Genomic DNA, 26,337 nt, shown 5'->3' with positions numbered 1-26,337 from the left:
CACTTCATCGCCTTCCGGCCGTGTCTATTCGATGGTCATGAGTGCATGCGACTACGTTATGCTTTGGCCCCCAAACCACCTTTCGAAGGGAAATTGCATTAAGCCGGCAAAAGCCGTCGGCTTGTTGTTTGCTACTGCCAATGTCTACTTTCTCCATATGCACATTGTATTGTGGCGGTAACGGCGACAGCCCATTGTTTGGTTTGTGGATGTCCCTGCACGTCGCGTATACGACGAGTACGGATGCTAAGAACACGACGTCAATGGCAGCACCAGGACTCTTGACAACGTCTAAGCTATGCCAGAAGAGCATGTGTATAGTGTTCTAGGATGTGAGACTTTTTGCGGACTCTCGGGTAGCATGAACCATGACGGGAACCAGGTCCTTGGAGAGCAGGGGGGAGGAGAGGCATGCATGAAGCTGAGGCTCAAGGCACGCCAACATTGGAGCCATATAGGAGTGCTTGTAGGGGATACGTCATATGTGTGCTCACCGTCATTTTCGAGACGTCACGGCTAGTCTTTCAGCTCATTCTGATTGAACGGACTGCTGCATGGGCATTGTACGGATGGGCGATTACTTGTTTTGTCTGTTGGAGCCCTGAGGATGGCCGCATTATAGTTGTGGCTTTGGGACATGCATTCTTGCATGATGAAAGGATATGGTTCATAGATTAGGATCTCATGTTGGAGGTTATATCTGACAAATAGGAACAGCAATAGAGGGACTTGAATATCCTCTTTGGAATGTATCACGCCTGTGTTGGTGTGGGATAAACAGCGTTGGAATTGCTTCAGCTTTGATTTCATGGTACAGTTACAGAGATTTGCGTGCTGATACATGGAGTTTCTTTGTAGGCATGGTTTCTAAGATGAGAGTTGCATAGATGGAGTGGAGGCTGAGGTCGACTGGCTCTAGATTTCCGAAGCATCACTCGCTACAGCGACGGCGATAGATGCAGTTGCTTACAAAAGAAAGATTGCAATATTTTTGCTCTCGTTTCTGTTGGCATGCGATTTGAGATGAAGAACAGTTGCCATCTGCTCCACATGCACCACATGCATCGCGTGTCACCAGATGAACGCAGCATATCCATCTTTAACGCTTGAGCGAGCGTGCCTCTTCAAGCAAACCATCTACGAAGGATAAGTTTATTTCATCCAGTGTTGAGAAATTCTCCTTGAGTCGTCAGTAATACCGATTATGGCCTGCAGGTCAAGCATGAGAAAGACGCATGATTTGAGAACTGTCGGTCCTATCCTCCTTTACGGCATTGCTTTTGTGTACGACTCCCACTCTCTATAAACTATTGGTTGCTCCTTAAGAAGCAATCATTTAAAAGCGAGTTACAAGTGAGTTGATCTATTGAAACGTCAGCGTAGGGCGAGAGACAATGGATACCGCTCGATAGACTGCGCAGCTGGCGATCCACTGGCAGCACCGCAAAGTGATGCCAAAGTGAATCGACCGTGAACTTGCGAGCTGCCCACTTCTCACTTTTTCACGAAGTCGTACACTATATAAATTCCATTCCATATCCCGAAACCTGGAATGAACATCTCCTTCTTCATCGTATCGACATCGAGTCCAGTCTCATCCAATCTTGTCCACATCGATTCCTTGACTTCTTCCATTCTTACGTTACCTTCCATCCCATCATCATGTCGACCGGAGTTTCTGTTCGAGACAAGCTTCTGGCGGGCGTCGCCTTCAACCTTGCTGGAGGCCGACAGATGATGCAGCAGCAGCAGTACCCGCAGATGGAACAGGCGCCGCACAACCAATACCAGATGTATGGTCCGGTGGCCAGCGTACAGGAAGCCCTCGACGACGCATTCCGTGTGGAGCCGGAAATCCGCGAGAAGTTGAGAGACACTCCGGGCGAAGAGACGACAATCACCCTGACGGAAGACGTGGAGGCCGACCTCCTGGAGATGACCCTGGCTCAGAGGAAGAAGATTCTGACGGAGCATTTCTCCGAGAGAATAGACGAGAGGTAAATGGATATAGCAATTGCCTGATCCAATAACAAGCCGAGAAAGAGACTCACATGTTTGGATAACAGAGAGCAAACTAGTCTGCGCCTGCAGGCCATCTTGAGGACGTACAACGACAACCTCTTTGCACCAGACGTCGAGAACCCTGTAGGTCAAGGCCAAAGCGAAACGTTGCGTCTGTTCCTGCGCGCTGCATGCCGTGAAAACGGCTATCGAAAGCTGGAGCTGGATATGTGTGGGTTCATGAGCATCTGGGTTGACAACGCCATAACCGGCGAGCCCCTCGGATCGGTGCCCCCTGAGCCCGAAGTGGATGGGGCAGACAATCCGTGTCTGAGGTCGGAGGGCGGAAGCCTGACGCTGTTTGAGACGGACGCGTAAGTAATAGCTTTCTACCCTCTGACGTTACATACTAGGAGCGGCGGACTTGGCTGACAGCAACCTATGTGTCCAGACGTGACCGGTCCGGCCGCACCACCACCTGGCAGTGGTGGAAGTTTTGCAAGCCCCTGGAGAGTTATGAGCCGAGTGACAACCACCATCTCGCGCCAGACATCGCCGCAGCAGAAGAAGCGACAGCAGCATGAGAAGCGTGGATCATCATGGCGATCCCCAAGTCCCAGGTGGAAGTCCTGGAGGAGTCCTGGAAGAAGGACGCCACCCCCGGCGTGCGGACCAACGGCGACTGGCTGATGCAACGCGCGATACCCTGGAGAATGCGCAGCGAGGACAAGGCCATCACCCAGAGGAGGAAGGGCGTGGCATACCGGTACAGCCGGGATGGCTTTCCGGCGCTGGCCATGTCGAGGAAGACGGGCGAGCTCAAGGACTTGTGGTCGGGGTTCCGGGAACAGGAGGTTGACGGGATAAGCTGGATGTTCATGCAGCGACACATGTCGACCAATGCTTGTCTTGTGCATGGGCTTTCGGTGGTCGATGCTGACTGGGAGCATGTGCCGCCGGAGGTGTCGGAGAAGCCGCAGCAGCAGCAGCAGGAGCAGGAGGAGCAGCAGCACGGAGAGCCCAGGAAGAGGCCGGCGGAGGAGACGCAGAGGCCTTGGGTGAGGAGGGCGGGTGGTGAGCGGAAGCCCTCGGGATTGAGGAACGAGGTGCACCAGGACGATGTCTAGGTTCTGTTTGCTGTGGGATTATTCGGTGGTTATTCTGTCTTTAGTCATCTGAAAAACGAAGTTGATTTTGTGCTCTGGACGATGCGGTGTCGCTGTTGAGGTAGTGGCCGTTCCAGGGAGAGGACGGCAGGTCAATGATGATACACGTGATGCATGGTGAAGTTGACGAGTGACTGTATGACTGAAGAGTAAATATCTATATACGCTGTAAGGCTATGATTGTCTCTTGTCGCTGTCCAGGAATCGTTGCGGTTTAGGAATTGATGGGATGCATGTGCTCGTGTGAGGTTATACAAGGCAAATATCTCCATGTCGCCAAGTGTTTGGGAATGTCGTTTAGAACAAAACAAAACACAGACGCCGTATCAGTTTCAGGAATTCACGATGAGTATAGTAGGGAATAAAGCTTCAGAAGCTCCCTTCTAGTGATGCTCGATATGGTTTTGATGGATGTAGAGAAGTGACATCGACAGGCTTGAGCTTCGGGGAATGCCTGGTTGGGCATATGGAAGAGCTTCTGCTGCTCTTGATTGGCTGACGATGCTTGAACAGTCGATGACAAATGTGGTGTTAAGGGGGCTCGAAGTACCGGTACTTGTCTCTACCATGGAGGGGTCAAGGAGAGAACCTCGAAGACGGCTATCAGATTGAACAGCAATGCCATGGAGGTAGTCTGTGCTTATGCTCTTCTACTATGCGCGGACAATTAATGTCTTTATAGAGTTTTGATTTCAAAAACCTTTGCTCTGCATATTCCTATATAAAAGCCACCTCCATCACTGTAGTAGCTTTAGGCATCAACGTGGAAAGCTGCGTGGGGCAGCATCAGCCAGACGAAAGGGAAAGTACAGGTACACGTGCAGCAGCTCCCTTTGCGGGCCGGGTTAACATTGCACCAGGCCATTCTGGAAGCTCTCGACTGCTCCCCACCAAAAGCCCGCCAGGCATCGTGGGAACTTTTCTAGTGCGCGCCCCTCCAAACCGCCAGACCACCGCTTTGCACTCTCTCGACTCCGACAAGCTGCTCGACGAGGCGCGCCCAGTCTGACCACCAGCTGCTTCTCCTTGCTGCTTCTCTGCCTGACCTTTTGAAGCCTCCTCTTTTTCATCTCTCGACGAGCCGCCGAGCGCGAACAAATCGCCCACCATGCAGGCCCCTGTGTTGGTTATGAGTGCGTATACCCCAAGCCCACCTTGCCGGTCGACGGAGAGAAAAGGAAAGGGAGAGGGAGGAAGGCGGTGGACTTCATCTCGAGTCACGCGGATAAGAGATGCATCTTGCTTCACTGCACTCGCACCCGAAGGATTGCAATGACAGGCTGACTGACGCATTGCTCGACAGACACCAACAGTGGTGAGAGACAGACCGGACGGAGAGCTCAGCTGTCCAACATCGCTGCCGCCAAAACGTGCGTTTGCTGCTCCCACGCCGCCACCAACCCTATCAATCCGGACAAGCTAACCCACTTCTCCTGACGCAGCGTTGCCGACATCATTCGATCATGTCTCGGCCCCAAGGCCATGCTCAAGATGCTCCTCGACCCCATGGGCGGCATCGTCCTGACCAACGACGGCCACGCCATCCTCCGAGAAATCGAAGTCTCCCACCCCGCCGCCAAGAGCATGATCGAGCTCAGCCGGACACAAGATGAGGAAGTCGGCGATGGCACCACTACAGTCATTATCCTGGGTACGTCTGACTCTCAATGTTTTACGCGTTGCGCATGCTGGATAGCCCAACCATGGAGGGGCAACGGGGGAAAAAAAAAAGGGGGGAGGGGTCACATTTGACCGACGAGAAAGACCTTGATACTGACAGATTTTGCTTCAGCCGGTGAGATCCTGGCCCAGGCCCTCCCCCAGCTCGAGCGCAACATCCACCCCGTCGTCATCATTTCTGCTTTCAAGCGTGCCCTCAAGGATGCCATCGACATCATCGACGAAATCTCCCTGCCGATCGATGTCCACGACGACAAGGCCATGGCCCAGCTCATCTCCTCCTCCATCGGCACCAAGTTCGTCTCTCGATGGATGGACCAGATGTGCGACCTCGCCCTCAAGGCGGTGCGGACCGTCACATGGGAAGCCGGCAATGGCAAGACCGAAGTGGACATTAAGCGATATGCCCGTATCGAGAAGGTTCCCGGCGGCGAGATCGAGGATAGCAGGGTCTTGGATGGCCTCATGCTGAACAAGGATATCACGCACCCCAAGATGCGCCGCCGCATCGAGAACCCCCGAATTGTCCTCCTCGATTGCCCCTTGGAGTACAAGAAGGGCGAGTCACAGACCAACATTGAAATCACAAAGGAGGAGGACTGGAACCGAATTCTGCAGATTGAGGAGGAGCAGATCAAGATCATGTGCGATACCATTCTGGCCGTCCAGCCCGACTTGGTCATCACCGAAAAGGGTGTTTCTGGTAAGTGAGACGCAGGGTCAAGCCAAGGGAGTGCAAGCTAACTTTTCACCAGATCTGGCCCAGCACTACCTGATGAAGGCCAACGTCACAGCCCTTCGCCGGGTACGCAAGACGGACAACAACAGAATAGCCCGCGCAACGGGAGCGACCATTGTCAACCGAGTGGAGGATCTCCAGGAGTCGGACGTCGGCACTCGATGCGGCCTGTTTGAGATTGAGAAGATTGGTGACGAGTACTTCACCTTCCTCACAAAGTGCAAGGACCCCAAGGCCTGCACGATCCTGCTGCGCGGCCCCTCCAAGGACGTCCTCAACGAGATTGAGCGCAACCTCCAGGATGCCATGGGCGTTGCCCGAAATGTCATGTTCCAGCCCCGACTGTCACCTGGCGGTGGCGCCACCGAGATGGCCGTCTCTGTCCGATTGGCCCAGAAGGCCAAGGGTGTCGAGGGTGTCCAGCAGTGGCCGTACAAGGCGGTTGCCGATGCTCTGGAGGTGATTCCCAGGACGCTGGTGCAGAACGCCGGCAAGAGCCCGGTTCGCGTCCTCACGGAGCTTCGCGCCAAGCAAGCCGAGGGCAAGAGCTCATACGGTGTCAACGGCGATACTGGTGCCATTGCGGATATGACCGAGTATGGCGTGTGGGAGCCCGAGGCTATCAAGCTGCAGAGTCTCAAGACTGCTATTGAGGTATGTTGCGTGAAATCCTCCCAATCATTCAATACTTTTTGTCATGCAGAAGCACTCAATCTAACATGTTGTACTTCTAGGCTGCCTGTTTGTTATTAAGAGTAGACGATATCTGCAGTGCCAAGAAGATGCAGCAGGGTGCCGCTCCTGGAGTGGGAGGCGGTGATGATTAAACAAGCTGGGAGTTAGTGAGAGGTTGGAAACCGAAGAGGTAATGATGCCCCGAGAAGCCACGACCTGCGAGGCGCACAACATCTCAGATACAGTTGGAACGGCCAAAGCCTGTTCCAACGCTGTCGGGGCGGATGTGGGAGCATCTGTAGACAAATTCTGAGGCGGAAAGCCAAAAATATCTGAAATAGACAAACGTATCAAACCAAAAGCCGCCGACTGAGGCGACAAATGGATCTATAAATTGGCAATCTATACGGGTATCACTGCTTCTACTTTGGTTGTTTGTTGTTACAATATGTCACAGGCTCTCTCGAACCGATTCCCTCCGACAAGCTTTCCCTCTCCCATCTTGCATTCCACCCCCCCTTGAACTTCTTCTTTCCTTAGTCGTCGTCGTGAATGACGAGGCCAACCGCAGGTTCTGCAGAAGCGGCGGTCGACGGTTTCTCACTGCCATTTGCCCCGGTCTTGTCCGCGTCCGGCTTTCCGTTTTCTCGCGAGGCATCGTCCGATCCAGGCGCTGCTGATGCCGTCGTCCCATTGCCGTTCGCATTCGCATTCCCATTGTGCCCCGTTGTGTTGCCGCTGCCGCTGCCGCTACCGCTGCCATCCCCCCCTTTCCCCTTGTTCATCTTTCGTGCCTTGGCCTTCTCCCTCTTCTCGCGATTCTTCTTCGTCTTCTCCTCATCCCTGCGCAGCTTCTCGGCCCTGCTCTTCTCAAACTCAGCCTGCTCGCGCTCCCTCTTGACCTCCTCGTCCATCTCCCTGAGGCGCTCGTACTCGCGCCTGCGGGCGGCCTTGTAGACGTGGAACTCGCCCGACCCGGCGCCCGCGCTGGAGCCCTGGACGTTTGTGACGATTTCCGGGGGCGGCGGGCGGTTGCTTCCCGGGGCGAGGGCGCTGGGGGGAGGCGGCAGGCGGATTTCTCGGTCGGGCTTCGCGAAGAGGGCGTCGAGGGAGGCGGCTTGGGCGGAGGTTGGGGTGAGGGCGCGTTTCTTTGTGGGACGCTTGGAGCGGGGGTCTGCGGAGGTGGGGATTGATTCGGGGCCTTCGGCGGACATGGTGGTTGTTGTTTGCGTTTGTGTGTTTGGTTTGTGGGAGTGGTGATGGGGGTGGTTGGTTTGGTGGTGAGGGTTGGCGATTTGCGATTGCGATGCGATTCGTTTGAGAAGAAGAGATGGGATGGCGAGAGATGGAGGGAAGCCGGGATTGAACTGAAGAGCTCAATGACTCGAGGGTTGTTTGGTTTGCAGCAGCGGTTCGAGGTTCTGGCGATGTGATGGAGAATGAAAGCGTTGTTCTGCTGGTTAAAGATGGTGTAGGAAAGAAGGAAAAGGAAAATCATGAGCACGGATTGAGGTACGAAGTACGGAGTCATGCTGCCCTCAATGCCGATGGATGGTGCTGAGGCGCTAAACCAAGTACGGCTACAGGCTGCAGCGTAAGGCTGAACGAGGTCAACCATCATCTTGCAAGCTGTGACAAACTTGGAGGAAATAAGCAATTCGTGGATCCTTTTTTGGTCTTTTTGGGGTTGATTATGAATCGAAGATGTTAAGATCCAATGGTACGAACATTTTCTATTGAGCTGATCCCCGGAACTATTTGCCTTGCTTCCTATGTTCTGGTGATCTATGGTGGGATTTGAAGACGCTGTCTGCCATATACCGTACTTGAGATCTACATGTACATACAAGCACATCTTCAGACCTCCAGAGGCCATATATCGTCTTGTCTTACCGGCTAAGCGAGCCGCAACATGACGGTAAGATTGCAACCAAAGCCTAGCTAGGACTATTGAAGATCTCTCGCGAACGTGAACTTACAGCCTCATGAGTCTGCAGCAAACGGCAGCGCCCTAGCCAGCGGCACTGTTTCGATCACCGTTAAATCTCCACAGAACATAAATTCATACAAGAGGTGTGCTCTGTTGACCACTTAGGCCGCAGGCATCATCATCATGCTGTTCTGATGGGTGTAGGGGAATCGCTCCCGGGAGCAACGGCATTGTCAGCAGCACGCTCCGTTTCGTCCATCCTGCTCACCACAAGAGACAAGGCTTTCGACAGGCTCGCCAGGGAATGCTCGTTGGGGTCAGACACGCTGCCTGGCGAAATTGCTGAGATGCGGCTGAGATTCGGTCGCCTGAAGAGTGAAGGGTTGACAGAATACGCTGCATTTGGCGCTGAAGGGACCGTTAACAGACTTCGGAAGGGGCCTCTTGTATTCAAAAGGACCAGAGGCCGTTTCGGTATAATCAGATTCAACTTGAAGGCTGTTTGGTATTTGAAAGAATTCAGAGCCTTGGAAGGCAGGGGGGAGAGAGATAAAGTTCAGGCAAGGCGAAGTTGAAAATCAATATGAGATTGGAAGTCGCGTGGAAGGAGGCGTTGGCATGTGTTACTACAAGGCGTGAGACAGCAGGCAAGTGCCGTGCTCACGTGGCGAGAACTTGGAAGAAACAACATGAGTTGAGCCAGCCGCATTATACATATGCAACATCACTCCCTCCTTTGCCACTTTGAGACTCTCTTTATTTATATATATTTTGACTCAGACGAGGGATTCGATGAACTCTACAAGTTTGTCCTGCACTTTGCCCCTCGTCGGAGAAATCCAGCGCTGACACGGATAGTCTCCTAAACAGCTTTCGATCCAACGACCACCCGCCATGAACACCCCCGAGTCGATAAACGATCCCACTCAAAATCCCACGCCGGACTCGTCCCGGCTGCAGGGCAGCGAACCGCCGACTTCTCGAAGGGAGGAGGGCCAGAGACGCACGGGCTATGAAGGATGCCACGCCGCAAGAGTCGGATGCAAGTCCCGTGGGTCGACTTGCCTGCGCTGCCTACTGTTGGGATTGGATTGTGTGAGGCCATTCGAGGACCAGCAGACTTTGAGCACAGAATTGGAAGTTACTGTGAAGCCGGAGGATGGGCTCCCAGGAGACGCAATTATTCCAATGGCAGAGGATGGGCTCCTAGGGAACGATACACCAATGACAGAGGACGGGTCTCTAGGAAACGAGACACTGAAGACAGAGGGTGGGCCCACGCTCTGGATATCGCAGGCTCAAGACACACTCGATAACACTCCGACAGAACCCAACAGGGTCTGCAATGACATCGCTGGCAACAGTGTCACGAGTGCGCAAGACCATGCCCTCCAGCACCAATGCTCGGCCGGTGGACGACACAACGGCCGCTGTCTACAGATCGACTCGGTCACGGTCCTCAGCTGGCCAGTCTTCGCCGGCCAGTTCGAGCCGCAAGCCAACGCCATGGCAGTCCTTCCGCAGAAGCATCCGGAGCCACGACAGCCGCCTGATTCTGTTTTGGACCCTTTTTTAGGCGATTCCGAACTCGCTGATAGACTGGTGTCCAACTTCATCCACAAAGTCCACATCAAGAACCCCATCCTAGACGCCCAAAGCCTAAGGTGCAGGGCCCATCTTGTTTACTCAGCGGGCATTGAGTAGAGCTCCGAGTCTTGTTTGATGCTGCTTGTCTGGGCCCTGGGTGCTATCGCGATGCCCTTTCCGGAGTCTCGATGGTACTACAGCATAAAGTTTCCAGAGTTGGGGCCGGCACTCTTTGGCATGGCTTCCAAGAGGCTAGGAGTCGTCTTTGCCGAGGGCGGCATTCTGCCTGCTCAATGCTTCTTTTTTGCCGGTGTCTATCTCCTGTACATGTTGCAGCCGGCCTCAGCGTGGAGGCATTTCTTACAGGCCCTGGCCTACTGCCAGGAACTCGACGTCGCCATACAGGGTGCAAGGAAGACACAAGTACCGACGCCGGCCCCGAATTCACCGCCTGCGGAGCTGAATCTGTGGTGGTCTTGTTGGAAAGCCGAGATGGATCTGCGTTTGTCTCTCGGGATTTTCGACTTTCAGACGCAGGGTCCTGCCTATACTGAGTCTCTTCCTGACATACCGGTGAACCCGTACGTGGATAGCACTGTCCGGCTCTTCTATTCGGCCGAAATTGCTCTCTTGAAACTGACTTTTCGAGCACGGAACGACATCGGTCAGATCTTGTCGTCGTTTTCAGGGGGTAACGATGCGAATCTCGAGGCTCGTTTGATCAACGCGGTTATCTGGTACGATGAACAGGCAAGAGTTTGGCTTGCCTCGCTACCCAAACCCATTGCCCTTAAAATGCAATCCCCCGAATCTGATATTTACTGCTTTACTCTCAGCTGCCGTATCTTGGATTTCAAGGAGCTTATCTTCTGGAAATTTCTTGAGCATGCAATCAACAGCGGCAAGGAGAGACTTCCACAATGCGTCTATGCTTACGCTGGTCGGGGAATTCTAGTCTGCTTGAATCGCATCCTCCTGGCAATGAAAGCCGGAAAGCACCGTCATGAGGGAACCTGGATGCTATTGCAGTCGTGTGCTCGAAGTGTGATCGTCATAGTGGCGGCTTCCCTTTCGCACCACGCTCAGAGTCTCCTGCCGAAGGATTGGATATGCTTCGTCGATTCTGGCATACATGTGCTGAGGTATTGGGTGGAGGAAAGCGCTGGAATTCGGAGTCAGGTACGGGCTTTGGAAGACTTACGGCAAGTGGAAGAGATTCGAAAGAAGCTTGGATGTTGATGAATTAGCGATGAAGTTATCATGTCTGATGCTCAAGAGCTTCGAAAGAAGCTTGGATGTTGATAAACGAGCGGTGAGATTATCATGTCTGATGCTCAACGTCAGAGCATAGGCACATAGCGTAGTATCAAATTATCTTGCATCATTCTAATTGTATCTTGAATGGCATCTAGAGCTGATAACCGTGTTGGAACATGACCCCCGTCATCTTATGTCTGGGGCCACAAGAAGGGCTACCTGCACTATCCCCTTGTTGACTGTCCTGTCATGAGTTTCGGGCCTAATGACCGATGGCGTGGGACTGAGGTTGGTCTAGGAGATTTGATTCATGATTAGGCTATTTTTGCTCAAAGAGTATGCCTTTCCAAGACTTGAAACTCCCGTATCACCGCATCATCACATGACGAATTGGCTTGTCGAGTTTGAAGTCCGATTCCGCCCCCTTTTCCATATATTGTTCCAAAGCTCTGATATATATAACCTCAGCGGCATGCACCAATTCGAAGAGATGATGGTGGTAGTTTGCCGCATGGTATTCTCCTGCGGAACGCTCTATATGTCATTTTTCCATCAGCATGGACTGACCAGTTGCTTCATTAAGCTCACAATCATCCGATTTCTCATATTTTCGATCGAGCTTCTGTGATAGAGTGAGCGCACAAATAACCCCTCCACACCAAAGTGGCTCGATATCAGAAGTACGTCCTAATGTCCCAGATGTGATATTGGCTCGAGGACAACAGCTTCATCATGTATTCCATCTTCAAAGGCTACCGTAGCTGACTGTCTTCCTGCACCATCAGCTTCTCTGCTTACAACCTCATCTTCAGCTACCTTAGTTCCCGCGTATGACATAGAATGAGAGCGAATTACCAAACGTTGGGCATAAGCAATGAGAGCAAGGCTCCAGTTAAGCAATGTATAAAGAAGCCGGCTGTTCCACACTCATGAAAAGACATTGGTATTTCGGTTCAACAGTTTATTGCTTTTCATATATAGCTAGCGAGTTACGTTTCAAAGGAGTGACCAATATAAGTTTGTATGTAAAAAGAAAAATATGTCCAGAAGAATGATTTGCAAGTCAATAGACAAACCACAAAGCATCTTCGCCCATCAATAAACTCGTCTCTAAATATCTCATTGCTTATCCGGGCAGGCTTTTTTTTGTGTCCAAACTCAGCCTTTGATATGGTATTCCCCGTATGTTGGCGAATTTATGGGATGGTGAAGCCGGGGGGAACGCAGTAGGGGCTGCCGTTTTCCTCGTCGAACTTGCAGACGGTCTTGGGAGGGCAGTTGCCGGCAAACTAATCAAACGAATTGTGTTAAGACATCTCGTAGTGTCGAGCAGAGTTGGGCAGAGTTGTGTGTATACTTACGACCCATTGTCCGGCAGTGCTGCAGACTTGCCAGCCGTTGTCGTGAGGAAGGCAGGAGTAGGTAGCGGGCTTGCAGCCGTGGGAAGGAGGAGGAGGAGGATTGTGACCAGGGTGAGGGGTGGCAGTGGCCAAGGTGGCGAGAGCGGCGAAGGCAAGGGCGGTGAACTTCATCGTGAAGGGTTGTCTGTTGTCTGAGATGCTTTGATCGAGGCGGATGCTTTGTTTGAGTGCTGATGATGGGAGCGGAATGAGAGTATCTGGGGCAGAGATGCTCGTCTTTATATACCCCGAATCTCAACACAAGATCTGCCTCTACCCTCCCTCCTTCCCCGGGGTTGGCACACGCATGTCCTTTCTCGCGATGGGAACCAAGGAAAACTATCGGCGAAGCCTTAGGATTCGATGCCTAAGAGAAACATACACACATGCTGAAGCCAGAGCATGATCATCATGTGTTGTCGCAGGCAAGAGGACGTAGGTGGCTTGCTTGATCCTTTCGTATCGTGGACGCTATACGAAAAGCCTCCTGCTCGAATACGAAGTGCCGCTTACTCTCTGGACCAGTTACCGTCCTCGCTACCTGACAACGTACATGAAATAGCTTCAAAAAACTAAAAAAAAGTCGTGTCGTCTTGGCCCGGCCGGCGGTGGGCTGTGCCAGTTGTTCGCTATAAGATTGAAGCTAAGAGCTGGGAGTTCCGGGATGTCGGCCGGTTCACCACTCGATTTTGACATGTAGTTTTTGATTGTTGACTTTAAGCTTACGCACTGTATCAGTATCAGCACTTACATGCAGAGATGCATTCCGGTGAGAGTAAAAAAACTGAGAGTAACTTTTAGAGCCTACGAATACGAGTTGATCGACATGGACAGTGAGAACGTTGATGGGCGGCTCACCGTGAGCGACATCCGCCTTGGGATCGTGAAGGGCGGGTTTTTTTGGAGGAGGTGGTGGTTTTGTCTTTTTGAGACGGATCTTCGGCTCGGTTCAGATTCATCCGTTCCTTCACCCACACACAGCAGAGAGAGCTAGCCAGCTACGTATTTGATGTATCAATCAGGTCCGTCTCGGCAGCATCATTCACCTCATGGGGAGGAAAGGGAAACATGGTAGATAAAACAACGCAAGAAACCAATACGTAACAGCAAAGCAAATGCCAGCAGTCCCGCAGCTCGGGATTCGTTCAGCCAACGCAGGGCGAAGGTGCGGCTGAAGGGTCCAGCCACTGGGACGGCTCAGGATTGGCTCTAAAAGTGGTGGACGCCTAAAAAAAGCAACAAGTCATGAGCAATTGTCTGCCCATACGTGCAGCCCGTCCAATGGGGATGGGAAGAGGATTGTTTCTTGGCTGTCATTGGAGTGAGGACTCTTCTTCAGCCCTATAATACGAGAAGCCCTACTGCAACTGAGGTCGTGGTGGTTTGATTCTTCTCTGACTGGTGAACAAGTCAGACGGTGTAACTAGAGAGTAAGAGAGGCATTGGAGGCGCGGGTCGTCGGAGGTTACCTTACATGTATGTATGTTGGCTCTTGTGCCTCGCCCGGTCTGTCGGCCGGAGATGGTCTTTCGGATCCTGCAGGATTGTTTTTGCTGCCTGATTCTGCCTGTTTCGCCTTATGCTGCTTCTGTCGGTCTCGTTTTCTCGTGTCTGTCAGACGGCTGTACGGATGCGTTGGCGTATGTGTTGGTGGACGCCATTTTCTATACGCATCTTGGTGGAGGCGGAGTCGCCCTTCATGAGGTCCGGACGGGCTTGGACGAGGGTCGGAGAGACCCTGCGCACTAAAGTGCTAGTATAGTTGGGTGATTGAGGTTATAAATTGAATTGCAGTTGTGGCACTGTTCCTTGGTGATAGCTGAGGAATGCCAGTGTTGGTACCCTTGCAGAAAGATACAAACGGGCCGGATTACCGTGAAGAGGCTTGCTTGGGCTTGATCTAGTGTCCACACAAGATCGACGGAGCGTCCATTGCCACATTTTCAAAAGAGACGCGGACCGGTTTCTACAAAGCTTGACAGGACAGCTGAAGGCGAACTGGTATTGCCAAGTTGACCGGACCTCGGGAGCGTTCTGTTTCGGGGTCCAAGTTCTCGGAGGAGGCGCAAAGGAAAGCAAAGAAAAAAAAAAGGGTCAGGAATCTTGCTCATCTGCTCACTAGAGAGGACGATGGCTGGTGGAAACAATGAGGCACTACTGTACTTGCCAAGAGCTAGAGGCAGCATGTTGCCACAAAAACACAAGAGGATTCTATTCCTCCGTGGTCTGATATGTCCGGATCAAGAAACTGGCCGGGCGAGAGCCATGCCCATCAGCCTCATTGCTTGTGAATCCCTAAACTTCCCTCATGGATAAGTTTCTGTTTACGGCGCGAGCCTTGTTGTACATGCTGGTCGTCTTAGATGTTCTCGGACGATGAGGTTTTGTTCGGCTGGTTGCCCTTGAGTAAGCTGAGAAGGGAACTTTATGGATTCTTTCACGGAGAATTTTTTCCATGACCTGCGGCCAAACAGCATTTGAGACATCTGATCCAGATTCAGAGAGTGTTTCTGATAAGCTTTTTGTTTTCAAGACAGCTTACCATCGAGCTGAGGTATGGATCATCGGTTCCGGGTTGTTTGCGGATTTGCTCCGAGATCTGCGGCTGGTCTTCCCTTGCTGATGGATTATGGGGGGCATGTGAAACATCGTGGACGAGACATGCAGAGGCGTAGGCGTCTAGGAGTGCCGTTAAGATTTTGAGAGGGCGATGCACATGCTTATGAAACTATAACTGTTGATGGAATTTTCAATCTGAGATTCCAAATAGCCGATCGAGCTATATCACGACGAGACTATGCAAAACTAGTAGCTGGCTCGATAAATATAAGTAGCACAGAATTTTAGGGGCTGACTCTCGTCTTGATAGTTCTTACTGCATGCTTACAGGTTGCCAATGATGCCCGGCTCTTCGAATAAGCCTTTGTTGGGCTCTACTCTCAGTTCCTCATCTGAGGACCATAACCACCACTCCAGGAATCGTGAAACAGAAGCACTACACGCGCGGGCACTGCTCAAAGCTTGGTTATGATTCAATGGTTTCAGGGGGGGCATTCTTTTCGACAGAGATCCATCATCCTCTCATGCTTTCAGCATCATGCTTTTGGTCCGAGTTCCGAGCGCCGTCTGCAGCTGTGCTATCCGCCGGGCTCTGTTCAGCTCTGCATGCCCTACATTCGCCAATGCACATGCACGTCTTTTGTTGACGAGTATGCCGTGAACTTCAACCCGTGAGAGCCCCAGAAATACATCATAGACATTCTTATTTCTGCAACATCCCATCAATCAGCGTCACTCCCCCTTGTCCCGCCTTCTCTACCGACGGATGCTGTATGTGCTGTATCAAGTAAACTGCCGATGCATTTCACCACCACGCGAAGAACAAGGCACCAGAAGCAACTGTAACCGATCAGTGCAGCAGCTTGGTATGTGCCTAATGTTGCGGATAAAGCCAGTGGCCTAGTGATGAGTGAGTGAGTGAGTGAGTGGTTTAGCAACAAGTTGGAGTCGAGGTCACATCGTCTGTGGTCTCAATTTGGAGGGTAGAGCAGAGACATTGACCCTGATGCCGTATTGCGGGGGAAATCTGGGGAAGCAACAGGGGGTTAAATAGTTTTGCTCAGCCACCCACTCAGTCTCCAATCATATCCCCACGATGCGTCAACTATGTCCTTGTCTTCATCCCGCCCAGCTCACGCAAGAGCAGAAGAGTGCGTGCTGTCTATTTAACCGTCGGCATCTTATCGGTTCACGTTGCGATAGGCTGATGATGTAATACTTGTTGTACTCGCAGAATCCAATTCAACCGTCGCCTCAACCTCGTCTTCCTCCCTGCTCCATCCCTCGCTCCGTCCCATGCTACGCCCTGGCAGATAATCGCTTGTCGTCGAGGGACAGATTACCTGCAATGCTACAGTTCGCGCCCCGCATAAACGGCCCGTTATGAAGTGAACGTGATCGCCTCGGGCCGGATTGATGCCTTTCTGATTGGATTCGAAGCATCGCGAACTGCTTCATAGATGCTTTGGATCCCCAGCTCTGACACGCAGCAGCGCGGCACGGATTGGGAATAACCTCAACCAAACGACGATGCGACGCTGCTGCCGCCAATTTTCCCGGCGGAAGAGACAAAGGGGTCGACGATCATGACCTCTCATGGACAACGACGCGGATCTAGGATCCAGGGTTCGACCACTACTTAGTATATATAGGGCCTTCGGCTTCCAGCTCACCACGATGCCCTCTGGATATGCACAGAGGGTGACAAAGGCTTTTGGCATCAACCACCGATCATGGCCAAGCTCAGCTTCCAGGCCCTCCTCGTCGGGCTTTTGGCCTCGAGTGCCTCCGGCGCCCTGGACGGAAGCCGATATCTCTGGTACACCTCCCCGGCCACAGACTGGGAGACGGGCGTGCTGCCCATCGGAAACAGTCGCCTCGGAGGGGCCATCTTCGGAGGCGGCAACGAGGTCATCACCATCAACGAAGACACGCTCTGGGACGGACCGCTGCAGAACCGCATCCCTGCAAATGGGCTGGCGGCCCTGCCCCGGGTTCGCCAGATGCTGCTCGCCAACAATCTGACGGACGCCGGGAACCTTGTCCTGAGCCAGATGACGCCCGCAGTGTCCGGCGAGAGGCAGTTTAGCTACTTTGGCAACCTGAATCTCAACTTTGGCCATGGCAGCGGTATATCAAACTACATCCGCTCCCTGGACACGCGCCAGGGCAACTCGAGCGTGTCGTACACGTTCAACGGTGTCACTTACACGTGAGTTTCACAAGATTTCTGGTCTATGAGGTTGGCCGCTTCGTACTTACACACCGACTTTCGTCTAGCCGTGAATATGTTGCCAGTGCCCCGGTGGGTGTCATCGCGGCCCGGTTCACGGCAAGCAAGGCTGGTGCTCTCAGCGTGTCTGCCACCTTTTCGCGAATCTCAAACATTGTCAGCAATGTCGCCTCGGCATCTGGCGGCGTCAACAGCGTGACCTTGCAAGGAACCAGTGGCCAGTCGCAGAATCCCATTCTCTTTACTGGCACGGCTCGTTTCGTGCCCCAAGGAGGTAATATTGCTTCATCTCTTGTGTACACATGTTCAATGCTGATGGTCGACCCTGTCTAGGCTCCGTCAGCGCCTCTGGTGGCACTCTCACAATTACTGGTGCAACCACCATCGACGTCTTCATCGATGTCGAGACCAACTACCGCTATCCCACTGCCAGCACCCTCGCCGCCGAGGTCGACAACAAGATCAACAAGGCCGTGTCCCAGGGCTTCCAAAAGGTCCACGACGACGCCATTGCCGACAGCAGCGCCCTTCTCGGCCGTGCCAACATCGACCTCGGCACATCTCCCAATGGCATCGCCAACCAGCCCACGGACCAGCGCGTCAAGACCGCCCGCAGCGCATTCAACGACCCTCAGCTGATTGTCCTGGCATGGAACTACGGCCGCCATCTGCTAGTTGCCTCCTCTCGCGATACTGCAGCGGCCATCGACATGCCTCCCAACCTGCAGGGCGTCTGGAACAATGCGACCTCGGCTCCCTGGGGCGGAAAGTTCACCATCAACATCAACACCGAGATGAACTTGTGGCCCGCCGGCCAGACGAATCTGATCGAGACACAAGTGCCGCTGTTTGACCTGCTCAAGGTCGCCCAGCCCCGCGGTCAGGAGATGGCCCAGAAGCTGTACGGCTGCAACGGCACCGTCTTCCACCACAACCTGGACGTCTGGGGCGATCCCGCACCCACCGACAACTTCACGTCCAGCACCATGTGGCCCATGGGAGCAACGTGGCTGGTCCAGCACATGATGGAGCAGTACCGTTTCACCGGCGACCTCGGCTTCCTCCGCAACACGGCGTATCCGTATCTGCTCGACATCTCCAAGTTCCTGCAGTGCTACACCTTCACCTGGCAGGGCAACCGCGTCACCGGCCCGTCTCTGTCGCCCGAGAACACGTACGTCGTGCCCCAGGGGGCGAATGTCGCCGGCCAGCAGGAGCCCATGGACATGGCCCCTGAGATGGACAACCAGCTGATGCGAGACGTCATGTCCGCCATCATCGAGGCAGCCGCCGCCCTTGGCATCTCCAGCAGCGACGCCAACGTCAAGGCCGCCTCTGACTTTTTGCCGCTGATCCGGACTCCTCGCATTGGATCGTATGGCCAGATCCTCGAGTGGCGAGCCGAGTACCCCGAGACCGACCCTGGCCACCGCCATCTCTCGCCGCTCTACGGCCTTCACCCGTCGAACCAGTTCTCCCCCCTCGTCAACAGCACGCTCAGCGCCGCGGCCAAGGTCCTCCTCGACCACCGCGTCGCAGGCGGCTCCGGAAGCACGGGCTGGAGCCGCACCTGGCTGATGAACCAGTACGCTCGTCTCTTTTCAGGGGCAGACGTGTGGAAGCACATTGTCGGCTGGTTCGCCACCTATCCCACGCCCAACCTCTGGAACACCAACAGCGGCTCGACGTTTCAGATTGACGGCAACTTTGGCTTCACCAGCGGCGTCACCGAGATGCTGCTGCAGAGCCAGACCGGCACCGTCCACCTGCTGCCTGCTCTTCCCGGATCCAACCTCCCGACGGGAAACGTCAGGGGCTTGCTGGCCAGGGGAGGCTTCGAGGTCGATGTCGACTGGCAGGGCGGCAGCTTCAAGAGCGCTACTGTGACGTCGACCAGGGGAGGGCAGTTGAAGCTGAGGGTTGCGAATGGGCAGAGCTTCAACGTCAATGGGGCGAGATACAATGGGGCCATTTCGACCACCGCGGGGGCCAAGTATTCCATTACTGTTTGAGATGCGCTTAGGATGTTTCTAGTTGTAGCCTTTCCCTTGTTGAATGGTCACGATAGTCTGCAGACTTTGCACATTGTCGTTCCATTTGTCTAAAACTTGTACAAAGTCTCTTCCAAAATGTGTAGCCGTATCAAAGTAGAGTTATATCCAAACCTATCTAAGTGTACATCAATTCATGATTCAAAGCCAAGGTCCAAAAAAAGTAAAACGCCAACTTCACCCATCTACATTCTGCGCCTCACACATCTTCCTATACATCCCCCCCAACGCAACCAACTCATCATGCCTCCCCACCTCGACAATCCTCCCCCCATAAAACACACAAATGACGTCCGCATCCCGAATCGTCGACAGCCTATGCGCCACCGCAACGGTGATCCTATCCCCCTCCTTAGCCGCCTCAGCAAGGGCGCTCTGGACAATCTTTTCGCTTTCCGTGTCCAGCGCGCTGGTCGCTTCGTCGAGGAGCAGGACTTTCGGGTTGCGGATGAGGGAGCGCGCAATGGCGATGCGTTGGCGCTGGCCGCCGGAGAGCTGCGTCCCGTTGGGGCCGGCGGGCGTGGAGAGGCCTTCGGGGAGGGAGGAGACAAAGTCCCATGCGTTGGCGGCGCGGAGGGCCTGTTCGATTTGGGAGTCTGAGACTGTGGTTGTTGTTGGTTTTTCTTCGGGAGATGATGAAGAAGAATAAGAAGAGGAAGAAGGGGGTTCTGCGTCGTCGTCGTCGTCGTCGATGCCGAGGGCAATGTTGTCGCGGATGGAGCCTTGGAAGAGGACGGGTTCTTGCTGGACTAGGGAGACGACGCGGCGGTAGAGGCGGGGGTTGAGATTGGCGAGGGCGTCGCCGGCGATGCTGATGGTGCCGGTTGAGGGGTCGTAGAAGCGTTCGAGCATGGCGATCATGGTGGATTTGCCGCAGCCGGAGGCGCCGACCAGGGCGAAGAATTGGCCCTTTTTGATCTGGGATGTCGTGAGTTGAGGGACGACTTTGCAGCGTCTTGCTTCCTTTGGAGTTGTGATTTACGTACCTCTAGATTGATGCCCCGTAACACAGGGGCTTCTGGACGGAGAGGATAGGAGAAGCGGACGTTGTCGAGAGCAATTGGGCCGCCTGATTTCGGACCTCGGTCTGCGTTGTCGGGCGTTTCTTGGACGGTGGGTTGGAGGCCGTGGAGCCAGAAGATGTAGTTGGCCGCATTCTTGCCTTTGGTTATGCCTGAACCCATGTTAGTCGACCTATCTCGTTGCTGCGTATGTAGTTTCTACTTACTTGTTGAGAACTGGAAGAGCTGAGAAGCAGCCTGGCCAGAGAAGAAGACGCCCAAGAAGGCAACGTAAAAGTCGTGCATGCTCGTCTCCTGAAACGAGACAAGACGGCAGCCATACCTACACAGACCCAGCATTAGCATTGTCATATTTGAAATCCACTGTAGACGAGATAACTCACCAGAATCCCAAGGCAAGGAAAAAGTACTCGACACACTGCGTAAAAGCAAAGCAAATCATCATAATCGACATTGGCTTCACAGACCCCGCAATCGCCTCATCTAACTCATGCATATAACTCTTCAGTACCGACTCCTCAATGGCCAGAGACGAAACGGTTCGTATCGCATTCACGGCCTCCGAAGCAATCGCCGCACTCTTCGACTGCCGCGCCGAGATGGCGTGGTCCAGCTTCATGTCCAGCCGGATCTTGAACCATCCGGATCCGACCATGGGGGGCAACCCGGCAAAGACAACGACGAGGCCGACCTTCCAGCTGTACGCTACGGCTAGGATGCTGCAAGCGAGCATGTTGAAGACGGAGACGAGGATGAGGCCGATGTTGAATCCCATGAGCTCCAGGATGGCCTGCGGGTTTGCGTCGACGCGGCTGGCGAGCGCCCCGATGTTGTTTTCGGGGCGGTCGAAGAATTGGAGGTCCTGGCGGAGCATGTCATTCAAGCTTTGGCGTCGAAGTTTGTGAGATAGCGTCTATTACAGCAGTCAGAGTTGAACCGGAAGAACAGAATGCCAATGGTGGTGAAAGGAAGAGCGCAAACCTGAGCAATGGCATTCGTAGTATATCCTAGCCACCCGTAGATGAGGAAGCAACCGACCGCCAGGACGATAAACATGGCAGCGTAAAAGTCGCCCTTCTTTGTCATTTCCGACCCAGTCAACGTGAAGACGTCGACTACACTAGACAGCAGGATCGCCTGGCCCGGAAACCCACCAGCTATTCAGCAGTTAGATCCCGTGTATCCTCTATGCTCTTAGGTTGGAGTATCTACTCACCTGCCAATAGACAGCCAAGGACGGTAAAGATGTACGGCCACTTCAGTTCTGGATGTTCGACCACGAGCCTCCAAATAACGGATAAGAGTCCCTTCTTTCGGTAATGTTCATAGTTGTCCCGCTCTTTCTGCTGTTCAAAACGCACTTGATCCCCGGTGGCGTATCGGCTCAGGGTCTCAACAAGATCGGCCTCCTCTGCTGACGACTCGTCCTCTTGGTCATCCGAGTCAGTGTCGGACTGGTCCTTCGACACGGATAAATCCTGGATGCGCACTAGCTGGGCATAGATCCCATCCTGCTTCATCAGGCCCGCGTGCGTGCCTTGCTCGACAATCTTTCCCTTCTTCATCACAACGATGTTGTCGGCCTTTCGAATCGTCGCGAGCTTGTGAGCGATGACAATCGTTGTCCGGCCTTCAGCGGCTCTGTCCAGTGCCTGTTGGACAATCCCTTCGGCATGTGGATCAAGCGCGCTCGTCGCTTCGTCGAGCAACAGGACCTTGGGCCGCGAAACGATGCTCCTGGCGATAGCAACACGCTGCTTCTGCCCTCCAGACAGTAAGCCGCCCCTCTGTCCAATCTGCGTGTCGTATCCATTTGGCAGTTCCGAGATGAAGTCGTGAGCGTACGCAAGTTTGGCCGCTTGCTGAACCTGGAACATCTTTTCTTCTCTCGAGGCGTGCTCCCACTTTGTGCCGACCAAACCGTGCGCAATGTTGTCAAACGCCGAGCCTTGGAACAACACGGGCTCTTGTTGGACGAGTCGAACATTCTTTCGAAGCCAGTTGAGGTTGAGTTGGTCGATCGGTTTGCCGTCCAGCTTGATGACCCCGGACCGGCAGTTGTACCAACGCTCGATGAGGCCAACAATTGTGCTTTTTCCGGAACCACTTTGACCCTGCACAGCTTTTGTCAATAACACGAACCTCCTTAATCAAGGGTTGGGGGAGAGAGAGGACTCACCACCAGGGCTGTAACCTTTCCAGCAGGAACACTCAGCGAAAAGTCGTCCAACACAGTAACGCCAGGCCGAGAAGGATATGCAAAGGTGACATGCTCGAGTTCAACGTGTCCGGTGACGCGTGAGAGCTTCTCTCCAGACTCGTCAAACGGATCAATATCGGATTTCCGGTCAATCAGCTCGAACAGCTGCGCAGCCCCCGAAGCAGCCCTGGCGAACTCGATCGAGTACGGCGCCAGCGCCGTAACGCTGATAGTCGCAATCGTGACAGAGAATATCACTGTAAAGACCTCGCCTGACGAGGAAACGTCTCCGTTCGCGAACAAGTGGACGCCCTGCCAGAAAGCAAGCCCAAAGCCCAGATACATGATTGTGTATTCGACCGAAAGGAGCCCTGCGAACCAAGGAGAGAGCTGGCGTCCGTACGTATGCGCTTCGGTCAGGTATTCGTCAAACTTTTTGACGAGCCTCGACCGCATCTCAAAGGCGTGAACGGTTCGGGCGCTGCCGAGGATCCCCTCCGCAAAGGCATTGCCCTTGGCGTGAATGTCGAAGATCTTGGTCTCGATACCCGCTTCAGAGATGCCGACAAAGGCCATGACGGCGATTGTCGTTGGTGCAATACAGAGGCAGATCAGGGTCAGCTTCCACTGCGTGACAAACGCGACGATGAAGGCGGTTATGAAAGCCGAGATGCCCTGGAAAGTGAGGCCGAGCTTCTCTGCAATGCCGCCTTGAATCAGCTTTCCGTTCGTAGTTGCTTGGGTCGCAATCGATCCACTAGAGCCGAGGTCATAGTAGGCAACTTCCTGGCTCAGGGCAGCCCTGAGATAGGCATGTCGGATATTTCGAACGATTCGATAGGCGTTGTAGGTCAGGAGGACATTGTACGTGTAAGAGAGGGCGAATCTTGCGATGCCAATGTAGACGAAGTAGAGCCTTCACAGAGTGTCAATGCAATAACATACTGACTGTCACAGGAGGGAGCTTACGCCAACTTTCCAGCATCATGGCGAAGCTTCGCACCGCCCGAGGCTGGATCGGTAACAAAGTCGGTGATTGTCGTGACGAAGCTGCCAAAGACCAGGTTCTGGAGGGCAATGCCAGCACCGGAAGCGATGGCGGCTACAATGGAGACGGCTAGGATGAAGCGTTCGTAGGGGCCTGCATAGGCAAAGATTCTCTACATTCGTTGTGCGTGACAAGATCAGCTTGATGCCTTGGAAGAGATGGATGGGCACCGGAGGACTCCTCATCGTCCCTCCTGGTACCATTCTGGTAACTTACGAGATATGGACTTCCAGACTTCTTCTCGGCCACCGAAGCCTGGTCCTCTTGGGTAACGGGCATCTGTATGCTGGCCCCCGATTCGGGGGTCTGCAAGCCTGGGCTGCCAGGCACGGCCTTTTCCATTTCTGAGACTGTCATCGTCAACTCGCCAGCCGAGTTTTGCAACCGACTGAGGCTTTTTTTGACAAGACGAAGCAGAATTATATCGAGGGGAAAAGGCCAGTTGATGACCGATGCTCTCTTATGCCAGCTCAGGAGGGTTGACAAAACGTCACGGCCAAGTCTCTCACCATGAAGCCGTGATAACGAACCGTCGCCCGACAAACATCCAAATGCACTCGATCACGGACGGACAAGGCGATGACATGACAGCAACAAGAAATAGCAACAAGATACAGTTCTTCACCCTCGTCCGCCATGATCCAACACCCCGTCTGCAGAATTCCAGCCTCCGGTTCGGCACCCGAATATGCGGCCCATGCGTGATGCGTCGCCCCCTCGGGCCCCGCGCCATTCGGGGTCCGCGGCCCATCCACCGCCCAGCAAAGACAAGAAACAACCATCCTGAGCCGATCCCTGCACGCAAATCAACTGCCCTCATTGGCGTGAGTCGGTTTAGCCGAGTCTTTTCCAGATGGTTCGCTTCCCCAGACGAGGCTTGAGCATGGGGCGAGGGTTGGCCAAGCGTTTTTGGAGGCGCTGCTGGGGCTGGCATTGAGTCCCATTCAAAGCTTGTTATTGTCGTTGAGACGCGGCGGTGTCACAATGGATTCTGCGCTTAGTCACCGTATGGCTTGAAGGGAGGGACGAGAACAATAAGAACTGGTTGATCGGACGGGAGCTAGGATGGGTGAGATCTCAGAAGTGGGAGGAAAAGACCAGACGGGATGAAGTGATGCCTTTACTTGTACTTTGCTGACTAACATCCGGCACTCTGGTCGTATTCGCTTTGCTGCAGCTGCGATTCCGTACCTCATGTGTGATTTACCATAGAAAGAGAAACTCCGCTGAAATTCCAATGATTCTATCAGCGGCTAATATATAGACTGCTTGGTATAATGATGTGTGAGCATTGTTTCATTGTAAGGGGTGCGATGCTGATGGCTCGGGGGTGTAGCATGCCTACGATCGATATATCAGCAGACACCATCACCAAAGCCAACTTCTTCAACACTGCACCTCACACAACTTTTAAACTCCGACAATAACAAACGCCTCAATCTGAACATTAACGAATGCTGCAATCTGGACACAAACCCATCAACCTCAACCTAAGCAACCGTCTCAGCCCCCCAGTAATACGTATTAATCCCCGCCCCCATGAACTCATCCTCATACACACCCGCCCTCTCCCCCTCCAGCGCCGCCCCAGCACACACCACCAGCGGCAAGAAATGCTCTCCCCTCCTCGGCGGATGCATATCATCAGCATGCGGCAGCTCGCGCCACCCCTTGACCCTCCGCCACCGCTCCTCCTTGCTCTCCGCGCCGACAGCCTCCGTCAGGGCCCTGTTCCACTGAGCGATCCTGTCCGTCCACGACTTCATCTTTGCGGGTGACCCCGATCGCAGCTCATGATACGCTTGGAAGTTATGCAGCGAGGCGAACCCTGAGCCCACGATGGCAACGTTGTCCTGTCGAAGCTTCGACAACGCCGCGCCCATCCGGAGATGCTCCTCGGCATCCTCAGACTCTAGCACCGAGACCTGCACAATCGGCACGTTGGCAGCGGGGTTCACAAGCAGCATCGGGATGAAGACGCCGTGGTCCCAACCTCTCTCCGCGTCGAGCACGGGCTTGAGACCCTGCTCTTCCAGCGCGGCCTTGACCTCCTGCGCGACCTCGGGGTGCCCCGGGGCGGGATACTTAAGCGTGTACGCCTCGGCGGGGAAGTTGTAGTAGTCGTAGAGCAGCTTGTGAGAGGCTGCGGATGAGATGGTCGGCTTGTCGGTCGACCAGTGCGCCGTGACGAGGACAATGGCACGGGGCTGTTGGGGGGTGCCGAGCTTGAGGATTTTGGGAACGCGGGTTTTGAGGGAGTTGACGATGTCTTTGTGAGTGGGATCGCCGAGAATAGGAAGGGGGCCTAATCGAAAGCTTCAATGTTAGCGGACTTGTACACCTTTGCTACCAGGTATCATGACTGCAGCATGAGGTGATCGGTAGTCAAAAGAATTGTAAATCTCACCTCCGCCGTGCGAAAGCGCAATCACCGGAGCCACCGTCATCCTGGCTGCGCCTTTCCGGCCGACAAAGTACGTTGAAGCGTAGCGAAACAGTATGAAGGCGAGCACCAATCTGCCAAACAAGGCAAAAAGTCTTTTCAGGATGAGTCTCATCAAGAGTTGAAGCTTTTTAGTGTGAGCTCATGGAAGCTTCTCAGAATTCGCAACTGGGACAATGGCTAGTTTAATATCGTTTTTTAATCTGGGTCCCCCGATTGACTTGAGTTCCAGATTGGTAAGAAACTCTTTGCCGTGTGAAGAGCCCCGTCCTGAGTGGTGATTCCGGCAATTCGAAAGACGGGCACTTCGGACATGAAAGTAAGAGGCGATCGTCACTTTGCTTCT

The 26,337-nt window shown here is 53.7% G+C and overlaps 8 protein-coding genes across 8 annotated transcripts; 4 read left to right on the top strand and 4 right to left on the bottom strand.

Annotated features, from left to right (window-relative positions):
* Window positions 1-1,662: 1,662 nt before the first annotated feature.
* CCMA1212_001577 (uncharacterized protein) lies at window positions 1,663-3,128 on the top strand (the record flags this gene model as incomplete). Its single annotated transcript, XM_073698999.1, has 4 exons — window positions 1,663-1,997; window positions 2,067-2,375; window positions 2,453-2,526; window positions 2,590-3,128. The coding sequence occupies 4 exons, from the start codon at window positions 1,663-1,665 to the stop codon at window positions 3,126-3,128; spliced, it is 1,257 nt and encodes a 418-aa protein (XP_073562640.1).
* Window positions 3,129-4,275: 1,147 nt separating this feature from the next.
* On the top strand, window positions 4,276-6,413 carry CCMA1212_001576 (T-complex protein 1 subunit gamma; the record flags this gene model as incomplete). Its single annotated transcript, XM_073698998.1, has 6 exons — window positions 4,276-4,300; window positions 4,471-4,537; window positions 4,610-4,818; window positions 4,948-5,550; window positions 5,603-6,240; window positions 6,321-6,413. 6 exons carry the CDS (start codon window positions 4,276-4,278, stop codon window positions 6,411-6,413), a joined length of 1,635 nt encoding a protein of 544 aa, XP_073562641.1.
* Window positions 6,414-6,797: 384 nt separating this feature from the next.
* On the bottom strand, window positions 6,798-7,475 carry CCMA1212_001575 (PRKR-interacting protein 1; the record flags this gene model as incomplete). Its single annotated transcript, XM_073698997.1, has 1 exon — window positions 6,798-7,475. The coding sequence occupies one exon, from the start codon at window positions 7,473-7,475 to the stop codon at window positions 6,798-6,800; it is 678 nt and encodes a 225-aa protein (XP_073562642.1).
* A 1,510-nt stretch (window positions 7,476-8,985) lies between these two features.
* CCMA1212_001574 (uncharacterized protein) lies at window positions 8,986-11,017 on the top strand (the record flags this gene model as incomplete). Its single annotated transcript, XM_073698996.1, has 2 exons — window positions 8,986-9,748; window positions 9,896-11,017. Exons 1-2 carry the CDS (start codon window positions 9,086-9,088, stop codon window positions 11,015-11,017), a joined length of 1,785 nt encoding a protein of 594 aa, XP_073562643.1. The 5' UTR covers window positions 8,986-9,085.
* Window positions 11,018-12,231: 1,214 nt separating this feature from the next.
* On the bottom strand, window positions 12,232-12,567 carry CCMA1212_001573 (uncharacterized protein; the record flags this gene model as incomplete). Its single annotated transcript, XM_073698995.1, has 2 exons — window positions 12,232-12,324; window positions 12,397-12,567. The coding sequence occupies 2 exons, from the start codon at window positions 12,565-12,567 to the stop codon at window positions 12,232-12,234; spliced, it is 264 nt and encodes an 87-aa protein (XP_073562497.1).
* A 4,060-nt stretch (window positions 12,568-16,627) lies between these two features.
* Window positions 16,628-19,239, top strand: CCMA1212_001572 (Alpha-L-fucosidase 2; the record flags this gene model as incomplete). Its single annotated transcript, XM_073698994.1, has 3 exons — window positions 16,628-17,206; window positions 17,275-17,501; window positions 17,561-19,239. Exons 1-3 carry the CDS (start codon window positions 16,728-16,730, stop codon window positions 19,237-19,239), a joined length of 2,385 nt encoding a protein of 794 aa, XP_073561921.1. The 5' UTR covers window positions 16,628-16,727.
* A 216-nt stretch (window positions 19,240-19,455) lies between these two features.
* On the bottom strand, window positions 19,456-23,905 carry CCMA1212_001571 (Leptomycin B resistance protein pmd1; the record flags this gene model as incomplete). The annotated part of the gene is made up of 9 exons (XM_073698993.1): window positions 19,456-20,196; window positions 20,265-20,452; window positions 20,507-20,622; window positions 20,684-21,213; window positions 21,282-21,457; window positions 21,517-22,414; window positions 22,480-23,416; window positions 23,470-23,660; window positions 23,765-23,905. 9 exons carry the CDS (start codon window positions 23,903-23,905, stop codon window positions 19,456-19,458), a joined length of 3,918 nt encoding a protein of 1,305 aa, XP_073562644.1.
* Window positions 23,906-25,038: 1,133 nt separating this feature from the next.
* CCMA1212_001570 (4,5-DOPA dioxygenase extradiol) lies at window positions 25,039-25,995 on the bottom strand (the record flags this gene model as incomplete). Its single annotated transcript, XM_073698992.1, has 2 exons — window positions 25,039-25,853; window positions 25,956-25,995. 2 exons carry the CDS (start codon window positions 25,993-25,995, stop codon window positions 25,039-25,041), a joined length of 855 nt encoding a protein of 284 aa, XP_073562645.1.
* Window positions 25,996-26,337: the final 342 nt, after the last annotated feature.

Source organism: Trichoderma ghanense (genome assembly GCF_004382785.1).
Source record: "Trichoderma ghanense strain CCMA-1212 chromosome Unknown scaffold_1, whole genome shotgun sequence".
NCBI lineage: Eukaryota > Fungi > Ascomycota > Sordariomycetes > Hypocreales > Hypocreaceae > Trichoderma > Trichoderma ghanense.
The sequence above is the reverse complement of the archived record's forward strand: the minus strand, read 5'-3'. Positions and strand labels throughout refer to the sequence as shown.